Here is a 16,361-nt window from a genome sequence, read left to right as displayed (position 1 = left end):
AATTTCTCTTTACTTAACTTTTTTAATCCCATGTGCGCGGCAAACGAAAGAACATCCAGATTATTTCAATGAACTTTATGATATGAACACACGGAGTGATTGAACATTTGCAATTTCGCAACAAACATTTATGAATTATTTATTCTAATTTTAAAATGTTTTAAAACAAAAGAACATCTAGTTGATTCATAAAAAAAATGTAGTCTAATGAATAAACTATATTTATTGAATGAACATTTGCATTTTCGAAATGAACTTTTTTCAATAATTGCAAAATTCAATATGTTTATGAATTTTTCAAAATTTTAAATTACCACTGATTTTCAATATTCAAAATCCATAACATTTACTAATTTTTCAAATTGGAAAATTCAAAATCCATAACATTTACAAAAAAATTTCAAATTGACTATTGTTCATTTGATTCAGTTTTTCATTCATTCAACCTCCTGTTGATTCAAATAGTTATTTCTTCATTCGAGTCATTCAAAATGTTCTTTCAAATTAGTTATATGTTCATTGTGTCGAACATACATGTTATCGTTATTATTCTCTATAATGAACAAATATGATTCTATAATTAACAACATATTATTATAATGAATATCTCAATTGAATAATTATATAAATATCCAAAAAATAATTATTATAAACGATAGTACATTCAAAATGCAGTTTGTATCCAATAGTAAAAATGTAACCAAAATAATACTGTATGTCCCATATGAATACCAGGACATTACAAAAGAACATATATTATTAACTAAAAATTATTGGGTTCATTAAGAATATATTATTGCTTTCGAACTTCCTCCTTCTTCGATTAATTTGATTTGTGAGATATGAACCCGTAACGGATTCTTTAGTTGTCTAATCGATCTTGTCGAACTGATTTGATACGACAAAGAAAAGAATATTAGTTAAAACAAAAAATTTCAAGTTTATAATACAATGAACATAATTTTTCCAACACACAATATTGGACACATTTTAATAATACAATGAACTTGTTCCTTGACATACGATGAACATATGACCAAATATAACGAGCATCTAACTAAAATGATGTTAATGAACACATGTTAATAATACAATGAACTTGTTCCTTGACTCACAATGAATATATGACCAAATATAACGAGCATCTAACTAAGATGATGTTAATGAACACGTGTTAATAATACCATGAACATTAGCCCAAAATCGTGCACCTCATACTTGTAAATACTATAATAAACATTATATAATCATACAAAGAACATTTGAACAAATACCACATATTTGTAGACAAATACATGTTTGTTAGCCCGTCATTAATTCATATCACTTTATTGAAAATATTACAAACACATACGAAATATATGATTGAAATATAACAAACATCTGACCAACATGTTTTCAGCAAACACATCCTAATAGGAGATAAACATATGTCAAAATTCATGGTATTAATATATAGTTTGATACAACTTAGGAAAAATTTAGATAAATAATCCCAACTTTCACCAGCCTTCTAAAAACAATTCCAACTTTGGATTATTTTAGAATAATCCCTACTTAGGGAGTACCTTCTCAAAATAATCCAAACTATTAATTTTCTATATATTATAGACCTAAAACAGATTAGTGTAGGTAAGAAAAGTGATACTTTGGTTTATTTTGAGAAGATTCCCTCAAAGTTAGGATTATTCTGGAATAATCCAAAGTTGGGATTATTTTGAGAAGACAGTTGAAAGTTGGGATTATTCATGTCGATTTTTCCTTTTAATATGTGTCAAACACAAAATAAACATATGACCAAACATTTGAACAAACACACAATAAACGACATACGGCTAAATGTTATGAACATATGACAAGTATGAATTTAGTGAACACTTTATAATAACTACGAACATAAATAAACAATACATAAAACATTACATGCCTATTGCTTTTCCTGATGTTGAACTTGTTTGTCCCCATCGTTCATGGGGCTCTCTCCTTTGTTTAGTGGGGTATCAATTGCAAGGTTGTTTTCATTTTTCCACACACCACCATTAACATGATAATTTATTTTAAAATAAGAAACAAAAAATCAAAATGTAAAAAAATTGTTCCCTTTTCTTAATAAAACCATAAATCTAGTACCTTATGTTGTCGATTTCACTTCAACAACTTATTGTTTTCATCTTTATGTTTGAGAATTGTGCAAGAAAATTAAGAATTTGAAGATTTGATGAGAGTGGTTAGAGAGAAGTTGGAGGATGTAGAAAGAAGAGAGAGGTTATTATGAATTCAAAAAATAGGTGTTATGTTTTTTGGTGTTCATTGGAGATCATAAGATGTTCTTTCCGTGCGCGGTTGGTTTAATAAAGCTCCATTTTACGCTTTGTTGACCCGTGTTTTGACCCATCTGCACCTTCCTCTACGTACACTCGTGTGCATCATCAATGGATTGACTTTCATATGAGTACCAACTTATTCTTCCTCCTAGCTACTTGTCAACACATCCTCGTTTGTGTCTCCTGAAAAAATCGTAGTTGATAGATTCATCAAACTCAATTTGAAGGACATGTTTAACACTTCTTAGCAATTAATATTTGCTTTGCAATGCTGAGGCAATTGCTGTATTAAGAAATGGTCTGTTAATGACACTACAACGTGGCTTCAGTTTCTTTGAAGTTGAGGGGGATAATCTTCTTATCATCAACGTTGCCAAGAAGATTTTCACTAGTCCATGGAGCTCCAAAGTGATCGTTGAAGATCTTAAGTTTCTACTAACGAGATTCCAATGCTTTAAGTTCCTACTCATAGGAAAATGGATCAAAATACCCCCAAATTTGGCCCATCGTCTTTTAATATCCCCAACTATAAGTTATTATTTAAATATCCCCAACTACTGGGTTGCACCACCAAAAATATTTCATTTACCTTGTAATACCCCTCGTGATTGCATTAAAAGGAATTAGCAGGCTACTCATTCCAACAAGATGCATCTTTCTTTAAGGGAGCTTATGTCCTTAGTTACTCCATAGTTAAGCGTGCATGGACGGGAGGAGTAGTCCAGAGATGGGTGACCTTCTGGGAAGTTTCTCATAGTGCGCATGAGTGAGGATAAAATGCACCATAAGAACTTGTGTTGGTTATTGAGAACAGTTATTAGCGCGCAGTGTTGACGATAGACTCGACTTCGTATGAGTCGGGTGTTACAAATGGTATTAGAGCAATCCTGCAACCACGTGTTGATCGTGTAAACAATTAATCCAAGGTTAGTCGCGTAGTTGGGAATGATTCTGGGCTATATCACGGGTTGTGTGTCGAATATGTGATTAGTTTCCAGGCTGGGGTGACCCACATGTCATTGTGGCCTAATATGTGGAGTCCCTAGGTGCAACGAGGGCCTTGCTATTCTCAAGTGGGGGTGTATGTAATACTCAACATGATTGCTTCAAAGGGAATTAACAAACTACTCATTCCAACAAGATGCATCTTTCTTTTAGGGACCTTATTTCCTTAGTTACTCCACAATTAAACGTGCTTGGCTGAGAGTAGTCCAGGGATTGATGACCTTCTAGGATGTTTCTCAAAGTGAGCATGAGTGAGGAAAAAATGCGCCATTAGAACTTGTGTTGGTTACTGAGGACAATTGTTAGTCCTGGACGTGCATTGGTGACGATAGACTCAACTCCTTATGGGTCGGGTGTTACATACCTGCTATGACTGGACTAACAGGTGAAAAAGTTTGCACATGCCTAACTTGTGACCTTCTTTTTATGTTTTCTCTTATTTTCTCCCTTTTTCATGCGTGGAGTTTTTAAAAAGAAAATGGGTTTGTTCAACATCTTCCACGCTTACAACTCTAACAATGATACATCTTCATCACTACATCCTCTTCCATATTCCATTCCTCCACTGCCTCCACTTATCAATCAAACTGCTGACCCACCCAACAAACCCCAAAAATGGGCTTATTCAAACCTCCAAACACCACCACCATCACAAATAGAACCACCACCACCACCCCACAATTCGAACACAAATTCGAACCACCCCACAAACTCAAACCACCACCACCCCTCAATTCGAACAACGTAACGATTTGAACTACCAGAGTCCACCACCCCGCAATTCAAACAACCCTTCGCACCACCACCCCGCAAATTTGAACCTTTCGAACTTTCCAAAAGTTTGGTTTTTTGGTTACTCGAAGATTGTTGCTTTATATGTTATTCTAGCTTTATATGCAAAATCATTCTAGCTTTATATGCACGCTATGCGTGCGAAATCGTTTATGAAGTTTAATTATTGCATACTTACATCTAGCTCTTTTTACATAAGTTTCAATAATGCATCTCTTCCTTTAATTATATTAAACAATGGACTACATGGATTAAAAGTGGAGAACATAGATGAACACATTACCAAAATAGAAAAAATAATCGTGCGTACATAAGAAAAAGAATAAATAAAAAGAGGAAGTTGTGTACATTGAAAAGCATACGGATGGGATCTAGTTTCAGTAATGTAATCCCTTAGTATTCAAAAAAGTAGCCCCTAGTTTCTAAAAGTAACACCTAAAAATTAGACGATTAAAAGACCTAGATTAAACAAAAGTAACCCCTATTACAAAAAGTAATCTGAAGTAATCCAAGTTTCTAAAAATATCACCTAAAAATTAGAAGTAATCCGAAGTAATCAAAGTAGCTGCTAGTCTTACATGCACGCAATGCGTGCGATAGCGTGTGAAGTAGAAAATAAAATTAATTGGTAGAAAAATCGTCTTTACATTTTGTTTTTTCTTTTTTACTGATGTTTATTTTGAATGTCCTACTTTCCCCTTTTTTCATTCAAATGAAACAGGTAGTTATCTTCCTTTTATTTTTTCTTTTATTCCTTTTTCTATTTTTTGGTGTCCCCCATGTGTTGCCTTATATAATAGAGATTCGTTGTGGTTACAATTTTTAAGTTGCATTTTTCTGATTAAAAGAGAGAAAAAATGGGAAAATGATAATACTCAAGTTGGAATTTATGCTGTTGATCAGGGCCATTCCTGACATTTTATAGGCTCGGAGAGAAAGTAAATCTGAGGGCCTCTTATATATGGTGGCAGAGCAAAATTTCCACCACTAATAATACTTCCTTTGACACTTACACGGCAAAATAAGTACACTATGTATTTTCTTAAACACACATCAAAATAAATAGTGAAAGTCATGTATATATCTAAATAGTATTATTAAAATCAAAATGGGAAATATGTAAAAATAAATAATAGGAACATTGAAAATTAATTACTTCCTTCGTCTAAAATCACTTCTTATACATATGAAGATACATAACTTTAAATGATTAATTATATCAATTGTTATTTTATTAAAGAAAATGTAGATATGATACGAGGTAACAAAGTGGTTATTTTACTTGGAGGAGAAAGAGTGGTTGAGAAAAAAAAGATTAACGTAACAATGGGTTATATCCAAAAATGAAATTGCAAAGGGTAAGTACGACTAATAAAAATAAAAAATATAATAAGTATTGTGGGATAGAAGGTATAAAAAAAATGTAAAAAGAAGTTTAATGTAGAAAAAAAAAACCATTTAGAAAAAAATAGAAAATCAAACTTCTTATCCTTATGGGATTCGAACCTATATTTTCTACCCTAGAAAGTATAAAGCAAACCACCAGACCAGACATCATTTTGTCGAGTATGGTTGTTTTTCCATTTATTACAAGCATTAAACCAAAACTGGGCCCTTTTATTGATGGGCCCTGGGCGGTTACCCCGCAAAACAACCCCAGGGCCGGGCCTGCTGTTGATGATGATAATGGTAAGTTTCACAATAGCAGAATACATGAGATATAAAGACCCAAAAATGCCAGTAAGTAGGATGGATAAATAGATTGGAGTTGGGTGGCAGAGAAAGGGATGGTGGAGTTGGGTGGACAGAGAAAAGGATGGTGGAGGTGGGTGGAGAGAGAAGAGAAGGGTGATTAACATCATCCTGTAATTATCAAATAAACCATCATTTAACAGATTTCTAGAAAACTTAACATCAAATACTTCATCAAATGATTAGCTTCATTCTTTAAAAAGAGGGGCATTAATGGGGGTTAATGAGGGTGGGTGAGGGATGATGGGAAGGCAAATCATGGAGAGGAGAAATTTTTTTATCGGATCAGTAGGTTATAAGTAATACTGGAGTATTTTTGGTGGTGCGATTCAATAGTTAAGGGTATTTAAAAACATATAGTTGGGGGTATTTTGATCCATTTTTCCTAGAAAAATTGACCTTATTAAGATAAGAGGTGACCTTTATTTAAAAAATGATCTCTACAACCTAAACAATCACCTATTTATAGCAAAAAATGAGGTAAATTCACACTAACTTTATCATAAGACAGTCATACACAATAACACGACATTTAAATATCAACTCCATTAATTATACTATAGTTACAAAAAAAAAAGCCTAGCATCATCCTTGAAGGGGATGCCATCAATCAATTTTGGTGATGGTAAGCCTCAATTGTCTGTTTATCTTTCAGTGCCTATTAATAAATTAATGTTTGACTCTCTTTATAAGAGTTGTTTGTCCTATTTATTGGTGGATTTTCTCTCCTTTCGTAGAAGTTTCAGAATATCTTATTCATTAAATAATGGATACTAATGGTTTACAAGTTGCTTGTTATGCATTTGTACGAAGGTTGTCAATAATTTGTATGCAGTCTGTTAAGTCTATTCAAGAGTTTTCTTCTCAAATTTATGTAATGCAGGATACACTCGGGAAAAGTTGTATAGAGACAACGAATCGAGAATATGCCAACTTGTCAAATCTATGCTTTTGGGTTCTTATGAGTTCATTTATAAAAGATTTTCGTATAGTTTTAATTAATGAAAATGAGTGTCCCTTGGGACTTCTTCAAGAAAGAATTTCTTAACATTTCAGTTTTTTGGAGCTAATTCTCCTACTTCCTCCATTCGGTTTTAAATGAAACAACTGTGCTTCTTTAATAATCAGTATCTTTAGTTGTACACACGTAAAAAAATATAAAAAAGTTATAATTTGATAGTATGCATTGAGACAAATCTAACGAGATCCCACTTGACCATGTTTTTCTTTATATAATGACGATAAATTGGAGTCAAAATTGATCAATGAACAGTGTCATATCACCCAATGTTTTATTTAAAACAGAACCGAGGAAGTATTAAAACTTGAAAATTAGAATTTTAATTTGTAAATTTCATTTTACTTTTTTGATAGAGTATGTATGACAAATAATTAGGACTGAAGATTGGACTCCAAATGATTAAGTCCAATTCCCATCTAAAAGTTTTTGGCCTCTAAAATTTGAGTTTAAATCCAGCCCAAACTTTTTTCAATTAAATGTAAACTTTTTTCACTCCATACCAGTACGGCAGTACTACAAGTTTAGATGAGATTGGACTGAATAAACTTTTTCGGCCCGTATATAATATTATACCGTTTTACCCGTCTCCTCTCTCCTTCTTTTTCTCTCTCTTTCTCCTCTCCCACAAAACCCTAATTTTTAACCTAGGGACTACCACCACCCTTTTGGGCGGTGGTAAGCCCATTTTCTCATTTTATTACTAGTTTTTTATGTTTATATTTTCAATAATTTTCAGTCTCTCTCTGGTAAAAAGTTTTTCTACCCATACATCGGGTTATGTGAGTTTAAAGAATTTGTTTTTAGGTTTTTGTATAATTCAAGATATTGATTTGTTGATCGAAATTTGTGCCAAGTTGCAACAGATGTCAAGATTTTCTTTACAATATACTCAACGATCGTGGTTTTATCATATTAAAATTGTATTTATTTCATTTTGATATATATTCATTTAATTTTGACTTCTATTGGAAATGTCGTATGACTTTGAATCAATAAATTGTTAATTTTTTTTTAAAAAAAAACTTTTTCGGCCCGTCTTATCGATGCCATCTTGGCACAATTATCAGCAAGTCAGGAAGTCAACCCTTAGCCCGGCGCCAGGTTTGTCACCAACTTTACTTTCCAGTTTCTAAGAGAAAAAAAAAGGTACTTTATAGTATAAAATTCTTGGGGAAGGAAAAAAGCATCGCCAATTACCAAGAGGCCAACTTCCATAGTTCCATCACCATTCACCAGCAAAGTAAGGTGTTTGTCCTCAGAAATATGTCGAGAATAGTGGTGATTTTCGACTTTGATCGAACCATAATTGACGGAGATAGCGATAACTGGGTGGTAACTCAAATGGGTCTCACTCACTTATTTGATCAGCTCTTTTCAACTATGCCATGGAACTCACTCATGGTCACTTTTTCTTTCCTTTTCTTTATATGCTTACTTTGTTTTTTAGTAAATCAAGAAAGTGGACTAATTTACATTCTATTGATTGATATATTAGCATGTTTTCACTTTTCAGTTGTAGATGCTGTATAGAATTTCTTATATGATGATTTTTTTCTCCCTTAGAATAAATTTAGGAGAAATTCACAACCAAAATATATTTGATCAATGCAATTTGCTTTACTTGTATACAATTTTGTCTTGATTAAACTTAATTTGATTATTTTATGAATGATGAAGTTCATGGTTTTGATATATGCAGTTGTAAAGGTTAAAAATAAGTATTGTATACATTTCCGAAAATGGTATTAGTTTAGGAGTATATATGACAAAATTACATAAATGCTTCTGAGGCTGCATATATCAGTTTCCTAAAGTTTTTATTATTGAAATTTATACAGAATAGGATGATGGAGGAGCTTCACTTACAACAAAAAACTATTGAAGATATTGGAGAGTGTTTAAAGCAAATGCCATTACATCCAAAGATTATTTCAGCAATTAAATCTGCTCATTCTATGGGGTAGTTTATTGCATAAAATGTTGTACTGGGTCATTATTTAATTGGGTTTTCATGGTTTTATATGTATTGTCAAACTACAGATTTTCAAGTATTATGTTGAAGCTTAAGGCTGTAACATTTTTGGGCTCAGGTGTGATTTAAGGATAGTAAGCGACGCCAACCAATTTTTCATCAAGACAATCCTGGAACAACATCAATTGTTTGGGTTCTTTACAGAAATAATAACGAATCCAACTTCCGTTGATGATGATGGAAGGCTTAGGATTGTGCCATATCATGATTTCAAATTATCTCCACATGGTTGTACTCTTTGCCCTACCCATATGTGCAAGGTATGATTTTCCTGAACAATTTTAGTTGCTAGATTGTGTAGAAATGTTGAATATGAACCGCATTATGAAGCATATGTCCATACAGGGTATTATCTATTCAAGTGACTGGACTCCCCCTTCTCCTCATTCTGGAATGGGGTAGTTTCTCAGAGAAATAGCGGTGTTGTATGTGAGCAAAACGAGCACCTTTTTCTAATTCCAAAATTCAGAAGAATGTTCTATTAGTTGATAACTTGATGTGTGTGTTTTACTTCGTTAATTTATGAGGGTCATTAGAGAACAATGTTTGGTAATTGGTTACAATTGGTTCTGTTGACCCTCTTTATGAAATGCAACTCCGACTTGTGAAGTTGGAAACTGATTCATATGCTTAGAATAGCATTATTTTTGCTTAGGCTGTATGAAGTAAAGAAAGTATAAGAATATGCTTGTTGTACAGCTGTATGCTAGGTGGGGTTAAGAGTCAATATACATGATGTGAAGAAGGATACATATTCTGAAAAAATGGTTTTGTTTCTTTTGCCTTAATTGATTCATGATCCCCCTCAAGTTGCATTGAGTACTTCATGATGTTATCGAATAATGAAACGAAGAAAAATTGGCTCTACTATGAAAGTGCTCTGGTGCTAAACTCCTAACAACTATAAGAGAGCTTTGTGTTAATCAATACTGTTATCTTCTTTTACTATTTCAGCTTTCCAAGTCATCTAGGAAGCATATTAGTGATGAAAATTACTCTAAGCATTATCAAAATACATGATATTCATTGCTGCTTGTAAAATCTACATTAATCCATTTGAGTGTGTTTTAAGTCCTATTTGTGAAGAAAAATTATATACGATTACATCTTACAAGCGCTAGATATAGCCATTTGAGTATATTTCAAGTCCTATTTATGAAGAAAAACTATGTTCGGTTACATCTTACAAGCGCTAGATATGTATTGATCAATCACAGAGCAACATGGTTTGATAAGCTAAGTAAGTATGGCTACCCCGAAAAAGATCCGCCCTCAAACTTCTTGCGTTCCAATTTACAGAACCTAATTGGCACCACTGGTTGAAAAAGATTGATTTGGTAGCAGGAGAGAAGGGTGATTGGAGTGAGGGTGAGAAGAAAATGAGGATGGCACGAGTGTGATGGCGGTGGTGAGCACTCAGTAACCGTGCTAATACAGTGGCTCATAGTGGAAGAGGGGAAAAGAGGCAACATGGATTGAGTGTTTGCCAGCAGAAGGCCGGTAGATACAAAAATCTTTTTAAGTATAAATAAGAGTAGCATACATATAGAACAATCTGAGCTCAAGAATGTAAGAGAGATTTCCATTTAGAGAGCGAAAGATACAAAGTGTTTTATTACAGAAAATGAAAGCTTAACTACAAGTAACTAACTTCCTTCTATTTGTACAGCTAGGCTAACAAACTAACAAACTTATGCTGACTTAGCTAGCATATAATTTACAATATAACTTATACACCCCTTCAAGCTGGATTTGAGTAACAAGACCAAGCTTGGAACATATAGAATGATGTTGTGAAGAAGGAAAAGCCTTAGTGAGAACGTCTGCAAGCTGCTGGTTACTAGAAACATGAGCAATAGTCAAGAATCCTTCAGCAACTTGCTCTATGACATAATGCATATTACGTTTCAAATGCTTTGTCTTTTCATGAAACATAGAATTATGAGCCAAATGTTGTGCAGAAGTATTATCACAAGATAAAGTAATAGGTAGCTGTAATTTAACTTGTCAATCTTCTAGATCCATGAATCAAGACAAACTTACTTGCTGCATTAGCTAGACATGCTCCAATATTCTGCCTCTGTAGATGATTTGCTGACTATGGATTTCTTCTTAGTTTTCCAGGAAACCAAGTTAGAGCCAATAAAACACTGCATATGCACTAAGTGATCTACTTCTGAATTGGCATGCACTCCAATTAGAATCACTATAAGCATGTATATTCAATGCTGCATCTGCCTTGTAATACAACCCATAATCCAAAGTACCTTTGAGATACTTAACAACATGAAGAGCAGCTCTCAAATGAGGAGTCGTAGGACAATGCATGAACTGCCTCAAAGGTTGTACTGCATATGAAAGATCTGGCCTAATAAGACCAAGATACTATAATCTTCCAACCAATCTTCTATATACATCAGGTTCTGCTAGACTGTCTCCTGTTTCTGTAGAAAGTTTCAATCCTGAGAAAGAGCAGCAGTGACAGGAAAGCAATCCTCCATACTAGTATCAGCTAGAATATTTTTGATATATTTCTTCTGTGACATAAATGTACCAGCTGTAGTCCTTGTAATCTCTATGCCAAGAAAGTAATTTGGCTCACCTTAAATCTTTGATAGTGAAGGCTAAATCAAGAGCTTGCTAAACTACAAGTGACTAACTTCCTTCTATTTATACAGCTAGGCTAACAAACTAACAAACTTATGCTGACTCAGCTAGCATATAATTTACAAGATAACTTATAATACGAAGATCCATTATATTTATAGTTGAAAAATATATGCACATTCAGCTCAAAAAATATGCAAATACATCATTCTCATTTTTCTCAAAGGGATTATGTTTGAGAAGAATTATGTTGCTCTTCAAAGGAATTATGTTGCTTCATTTTGTCACAAGATTTATAGATCTTTCCTATTTTGAGCATCAGATTTTAGATATAACTGTAACTCGAGTTCCCATTTTGTTATGGTTGCTTGTTTTGGACGTGGAATTCTTGTTGGCCTATCCGAGGAAATCAATCCTTGTCACCCATGGGTTTGATGAGTTTGTGAATCTGGCTTCATTCCTGTACTATGGAAGTTGTTTGGGGATGCAAGCTGTTGGAGCTGATATTATTGTGGTGAATGGGTGTTTAATTTCTTTTGACATGAACTAGAATGACAGTAGCTATTGTCTGCTTGTGCAAGGATTCGGCCAAAGGGAGGGGTACAATCTGAAGCACATTATTATTTAGTTATGAGAAACTCGTGAAGGAAGATAGGGAATTAGGGAGTTAGTTGGTGGAGAGAGGGATGGGAATGAGAAATGGTTATAGCAAAAGAAAGCTTTGTGAAGATTGTTTGCTCTATATTATAATTTTAGGGGTGAGTCAACCCACTCGAAAGCTTATTAATCTATCTACTTTATCAATCCAAATCATCTCCTCCAAATAATTTGCTGCCTTTAAGTTTCCTGTTTGAAACTCCAAGTATTTGTTAAGAAAAATCAAATTCTCTTGCTAAAAAGCCATGTTTTTAGCAGCTTGTTAGATCCTTTACTAATGCAAAAGAATTTATTCTGAAAACAAGTATTGTTGTTCGAATGTATTGTCACTATTTTCAAGCAACTAATCAGTTTCTCTTCGGGGGCACTTGTAATAGGGAATGATTCTCGAGGGCATACAAGCTTTTTCTAGACAAAATGGGAAGAATATAACCATCTATATTGGAGACGGCGGTGGTGATTATTGCCCTAGTTTGAAGCTTGGAGAAAATGATCATGTCATGCCCAGGAAGAAGTTTCCGTTGTGGGAGCGCATTCACAGGAACCCTTCTTTACTTAAGGCCACTGTCCATGAGTGGAGCAACGGAGAAGAACTTGAAACTACCCTCCTTCATCTCATAACCTGCCGTGCAACTGATGGAAACCAATGTGTCTATGCTTCTACTGGATCCGATACGACGAGCAAGGTCCATAGTAGACCTGCTTCTACTATTAAAGTCTGTCAAAGTCTATGAACTTGTATTCTGAAACTTGCATTGTTATGTAATCATCAAATGTAAAGCACTCGCCAATTAGCCAGATTGGTAAAGTCAGGCCAATCATCGACTAGCATCTAATACAGCAGCACCCCCTCTGCCATTTGGTATCAGAAAAACAATGGCGGCTTTTTATGGAAGAAAAACATAGGTGGGAAGGTTCAAGAATAAAGCCTACTTTTACATTTAAATGATCTTTTATTTTGTTTTTTTGAAAATTTGATGCAAATATACTAGTCACCAATGAAAAGTATATTAAACTATGAAAATGTATAGAGGGAGAAGTGGTAGCTCAGTGGAGTACCATCTCGAATTTTAAGGTATTTTCCAGGGTTTGAATCCTCATCCTAATAATATGTTAGAGAAATTTAATTGTGATAGCAATGGGTCTTTAGTTCTGTTGTCTTCTGCACTATTTAGTCTTGTACCCATTTATGTTTTTCTTCCCTAAATTTCTTATTAATTTATTAAAACAATAAATAACATTCTCCCTTGTCTATTTTAGATATTAGTGTTCTCTATAACTCTCTTTATCAGTTATCACATGGATATTCTTTGATCTGTCAGACTGTTACCATGTAGACAAAACGGGAAGAACATAACCATCATATTGGATTAAGTTGTGGGCCGAAAACAATAAAACTCATTTCCTAAAAAAACTATAAGCTCATAAGTGGTGGCAATTTGTACAGTTGTACAGCATCATCATGGAAGATATGAAAAGCCCAAATCATTACCCTTTGGAAGATTATACTGGGATTCTACCATAATCAACGCAAAGTTACGTGCATGGTTCGATCAATACTTATGTTGATGCGCTAATCGGGCGTACCAACTTCATTGTTATCTTTTATTTTCTCTTTGAGGTGACAAAATTTCGGTTTTGTACCAAGGAATATCATATAACAAAACAAAATATCCGAGTGGAACATATGCATTTTCAATTGTTTTTAAATAGTTGTTGTAGAGATAGGCAACAGTACGGGCCAATCTAGCCAATTCAGCCAATCCAGCCCAACCCACCTCGTCGGTTGTGTGGGTAGCGCCTGCAAAAAGCCCGGTCCAGCCCAGCTCGAACAGTGAAAGTGGTGGGTGGGTCGTGGGCCAGATTTCTTGAGCCCAACCTACCAAAACCCGCTACTAACCGCCCAGCCTAGACCACGAAACCGGTCCAGCCCGACTCATGAACTGGACCAGCCCAGTCCAAGTAAATATTCAACCAAATTGTGTATATTTTAATCAAATTGTATAAATTTTAATCATATTGCATATATTATAATTCAATTAAATTTAATAATAATGAAATTATTCATTAATATTAATAATTGTATATATTTTAATTCATTTTAAAGATTTTATGTAACAATAATGAATAATTTCAATGATTAAATAATTTTTTTAAAAAAATTCTCATGCCGGCTCGTCAGCCTGGTCCAACCCACAAGACCCACGAACCGCTTCCAAACCGTGAAAATCGGTAACAGACCGGTATGGGTCAAAAAATTTCAGCCAATTAGAGAAGTCTTCTAGAAAGCTCTCTAAATCTGATGTGTCTTATAAATATCTAGAGGAACTAATATGAGATATAACTATAGATGATGTGGATAGTAAGGGTCTAACCTTGTAAGGTTGAGGTTAACTTGATGAGCACGAGACATAGATTAAGTGATATCTCTTTTATTTTGTTGCTTTGTAGTGATCTCTAGTTAGTATTTTAGGGCTTTTGAGCTAGTTTGATTTGTTAGTCACCTAATTGCTGGAATTGTGTATTTCACCTCCTTTGCTATTTCTTTGGGTGTTTTTGTCTTATTTCAAGACTTAGAGGCATGCTCGAAGGCTACTTGTACAACCCTGGATGTAGGGAGTCAAAGAGGAAGCATTAAGGAGCGTCAAAGGAGCAAGATAGGAGCTCAAAAGAAGCAAAGAGTGGACTCTAAGCTGACCTGAGGGTATGGGTAAACTGACCATCCCGAATTGCCTAGAAACAACCTTCACCATACTGACTACGATAATGACCCGCTCGGTTTGAGTCTAACCTTCGCGTTCGGGTCAGGTCAACCAGCCCGGATCATCTACTTTTTCCAAAAACATTTCTCTTTTAATCTCCTTTTTGTAGCGGGGGGTTATATGTAATTATACTTAAGGTGCGTTCTTTTCCTAAATAAGCCTGAACTAATCTGAATTGAACTTATTGGACTTGAACTGAACTTATTAGACCTAATTCAACTTATTGGACTTGATTCAACTTGATTGGAACTTATTGGACCTGATTGAAACTTATTGACATGATTGGAACTTATTACACCTTATTGGACCTGATTATACCTTATTAGACCTTATTGGACCTAATTGGAACTTATTTGACCTTATTAGATAAAAAATATGATGAGTAATAACATAAATATTACCCTTAACGTAAATACTACCCCTCAAAATTTATTATAAAGTTATAATTATTAAAATTTTTCCTTTAAAAAAATAATCATTATTAATTATCTCTTATGATAAACAATTTAACAAAAAATATATACTATTTATATACTTGTCTATACACAACTTTCACTTCTAATATATCTAATAGTATTGTTTTTATTTCATTAAGCACTAGTAGAAAACCAAAATTTGATTAAAATTTATTGCTAACAAGTGAGAATTGCCACCTATGAAAAAATTTATCTCTCACTCCACTTTAGTTTTATGACTAAAGTGGTAGAACTTCGGATATTTAACTATGATTATAAATAAGTTTTTTTTGCACTAACAGGAAAATATTGTTTGGTTGACTCGGGATATCCAAATTCTACTGGGTATTTGAGTCCATATCAAGAGAAAGGTTAGAGCTTTTTAATTATCGACATTCTTTATTACATGGTACAATTTGAAAGAATTTTTGGTGTACTAAAAAATAGATGGACGATTCTTAGAATGACGTCGAAGATGAATAATGCTTACCAGTTGGCTATCATCATGGCAACATGCACGCTACACAATTTTATTCGTTTACATGATTTTAGGGATTCCAGTTTTGCAATAGTTGAAACCATGGATTAAGAGCTGATTTAAATTTGACTGACAAGACGATCGCAAGAGCAAAGAAAGGAGATCACTCGGGAAAAAATTGCGGATGAAGTATGGTTGGATGTTGGTGAATAAAATGTATTGATTGGAGGGGAGGATGTAGAAGATGAAGAAAGATATTCCGATAAAGAAAGATACTTCGGTGATGATAATGAAGCAATCAATTGATAACATTTATATCTTTTATTGTTATTAGTATCGAAAACATGTAATCTCTAGTTATTTGAAGACGAATTACAAATTATTGTAATTATGATGATTATTATTGTTAACCGTACTTGACCAAGATTGTAATATTTTTTAATAAAAATATAAGAAGCTAATAGTAATATGAATAA

General features: G+C 33.7%; 1 protein-coding gene across 1 annotated transcript; it reads left to right on the top strand.

Annotated features, from left to right (window-relative positions):
• Positions 1–8,069: 8,069 nt before the first annotated feature.
• LOC104883679 (thiamine phosphate phosphatase-like protein) lies at positions 8,070–13,325 on the top strand. The gene is made up of 4 exons (XM_010668228.4): positions 8,070–8,295; positions 8,733–8,854; positions 8,985–9,186; positions 12,568–13,325. Exons 1-4 carry the CDS (start codon positions 8,158–8,160, stop codon positions 12,922–12,924), a joined length of 819 nt encoding a protein of 272 aa, XP_010666530.2. The 5' UTR covers positions 8,070–8,157; the 3' UTR covers positions 12,925–13,325.
• The last annotated feature ends 3,036 nt before the right edge of the window (positions 13,326–16,361 follow it).

The sequence above is a fragment of the Beta vulgaris genome, chromosome 8 (genome assembly GCF_026745355.1).
Source record: "Beta vulgaris subsp. vulgaris cultivar EL10 chromosome 8, EL10.2, whole genome shotgun sequence".
NCBI classification, from domain to species: domain Eukaryota; kingdom Viridiplantae; phylum Streptophyta; class Magnoliopsida; order Caryophyllales; family Amaranthaceae; genus Beta; species Beta vulgaris.
This window is presented reverse-complemented; position numbering and strand designations above follow the sequence as displayed.

What these genes read in the sequence shown, in the direction of transcription:
- LOC104883679 (XM_010668228.4), top strand. Translation starts at nt 8,158, where the DNA reads ATGTCGAGAATAGTGGTGATTTTCGACTTTGATCGAACCATAATTGAC. An exon ending in TGCCATGGAACTCACTCATG is followed by an intron (nt 8,296 to 8,732) that starts GTCACTTTTTCT and finishes AAATTTATACAG; the next exon opens with AATAGGATGATGGAGGAGCT. An exon ending in AAATCTGCTCATTCTATGGG is followed by an intron (nt 8,855 to 8,984) that starts GTAGTTTATTGC and finishes TTTTGGGCTCAG; the next exon opens with GTGTGATTTAAGGATAGTAA.